The sequence below is a fragment of the Pistacia vera genome, unplaced genomic scaffold (assembly GCF_008641045.1).
Source record: "Pistacia vera cultivar Batoury unplaced genomic scaffold, PisVer_v2 Contig482, whole genome shotgun sequence".
NCBI lineage: Eukaryota > Viridiplantae > Streptophyta > Magnoliopsida > Sapindales > Anacardiaceae > Pistacia > Pistacia vera.
The window spans coordinates 22929-25147 of record NW_022196315.1 but is presented as its reverse complement, the minus strand read 5'-3'; the positions used below and the strand labels follow the sequence as shown (position 1 = coordinate 25147).

Here is a 2219-nt window from a genome sequence, read left to right as displayed (position 1 = left end):
AGGATCTTCATCTTCTCTGTTGTCGGGCATTTAAGTATTATTAAGCTAACCATTTTATGGCAGGACCCACCTTGTCATCATTTTCAATTCGTATTCCTCTCCCTCTCTCTCTCCCTGAGGTTTCGTAGGCTGTTTCCCCATCTTCATTATTTGTCTATATATACTATCTATTTAACTTACATTTTGAATCCTGAACTCTGTTACTCATAAACCTACTTCTTCTTCTTTCATTTCTTCTGCCATTTTCTCTCTTTCTTTCTTTTTCTTGTGTTGTGTAATTTGAGTGAGAGTGAAGAGATGAAGAAAAAGGTGAGTGACCAGTCTTCTTCTTCTAAACTTGATCGAAAAATTATTGAAAGGAATCGGAGACATCACATGAAAACTTTATGCTTCAAGCTTGCTTCTGTCATTCCTTCTCAACAAATCAGAACCTCCAAGGTAATTCATTATTATTCCTCTACTTGCTTCTCAGTCTCTTAATTGCAATAATTAAAACTTAAAACTCTACCATTTTGTACTGAATCATAACCCTTTCTCCCATGATTAAAATAATAACTTAAATGGAAGAGAAAAATCTCTCTAACTACCATTTCATAAGTCACAAAGCAGCTGTGAAGAATAAATTAATCAGCTTTAGGTTTGCTTTTTTATATTTTTCATAAATTACCAAAAGTTGGCCCGAACAGTACTTTTTTTTTATCGTCCTTTCTCTTCCGCATAAACTATAATTTACACTATGAGCCAAGACAGTCTATTTCCACCACGTATCTTCAGAATTATTGCTTTTACTTGACAATGATGCAGCGACCAATTTTTAATTAAGTAACAATGTGGTTGTTAGTTCTTACTTTAACTTTCATTATTACGCAAATCTATATCGATATAGATAATACGTCTCGTCAAAATTATTACTTCTATTTCTTGAAAGAGAGAAAATATATAAGGATAGATTTTTCACATCAATATTTCATCCCTGTACGCAGCTCCCTTCCTTCTCTTCACCATGGCCGCAAGCAACTAATACCCGCGAATTCAGTAACATAGATACTATGAATCTATTCATAACCTCGTCTATTTAACGATTTTAGTAAAATAAGGTGTTTAGAAATACTATTGGAGGAAGAAAACTAAATGTCGAGAATAGTTTGGCCACAGATTTTTAGTGAAGGAAATAATTATTATTACCAACCTCATTCCTATTCATACCTTTTGTTTTTCCTTACGAATAAGTGGATGCTTTTTCTTTTTTCAGGATATAATATCACAAGGAGATCAGCTCGACCAAGCTGCCACCTACATAAAGCAGCTACGAGACAGAATAGAGAAATTAAAGGAGATAAAAGAAGCAGCAACAGAGTCAGTAAAAACGTCTAACAGTAATATAATGGATACAATGAATTTTGGTTTAAGATTACCCCTGGTTGACTTAAGAGAATGTGGTCCTAGTATTGAAGTGGTTTTGATAAGTGGACTGCAAAAAAACTTTATGTTATATGAAGCCATTAGTATCCTTGAGGATGAAGGAGCTGAAGTTGTTAGTGCTAGTTTTTCTACCTTGGGTGATAAGCTTTTCCACACAATACACGCCCAGGTGAGTGATTATGAATGTTAATTAGTTCTTAATTAATATCGTAAATTTTTACTGATCTTGTTTCATTAGATTGACTTTAATTTAATTAACAAATTTTGCAGGTTAAAATTTCTAGAGTTGGTGTAGAGACTTCAAGAGTCTGTCAAAGGTTGCATGAACTGATTTACTGATGAAGTTTCGATCCGTTTTTCTGAATAAATCAGCACCGATGCGATTGATGAAGAGCAAAACCAAGTTATCAATAAATGGAGGTTAACTGGCTTCCTGAACATTAGATAGTGACGATATGCAATATGGATCAACGAATTATAAATATTTATGAGCCCAGTTGTTGTTAGTCAAGTCTATATATGGTTCTGTATCCTCTACGTAAGAAAATTATTCTGTGTAATTTCGCTCTGATTAGAAGTGCAGTAAGCTGCATCAGTAGTAGATTTTGTAGCACAACGTTGGCAATATATGGTTTTTATTTAAGGATTTTTAGCTCTATATATTGTCACATCTTGAATTCTATGTTCCAAATATGGCAAATAAATTATTTCAAGAGAAAATAAAAACCCATATCGGGATTTGCTTGATTTATGATCCCAGATGCAATTATTTATTGTTAAAAATAAGGAATACCGTG

General features: G+C 33.3%; 1 protein-coding gene across 1 annotated transcript; it reads left to right on the top strand.

The window, feature by feature from the left end:
- The first annotated feature begins 237 nt into the window (after positions 1-237).
- LOC116146713 (transcription factor bHLH162-like) lies at positions 238-1952 on the top strand. Its single transcript, XM_031432135.1, has 3 exons — positions 238-438; positions 1253-1591; positions 1693-1952. Exons 1-3 carry the CDS (start codon positions 298-300, stop codon positions 1759-1761), a joined length of 549 nt encoding a protein of 182 aa, XP_031287995.1. The 5' UTR covers positions 238-297; the 3' UTR covers positions 1762-1952.
- Positions 1953-2219: the final 267 nt, after the last annotated feature.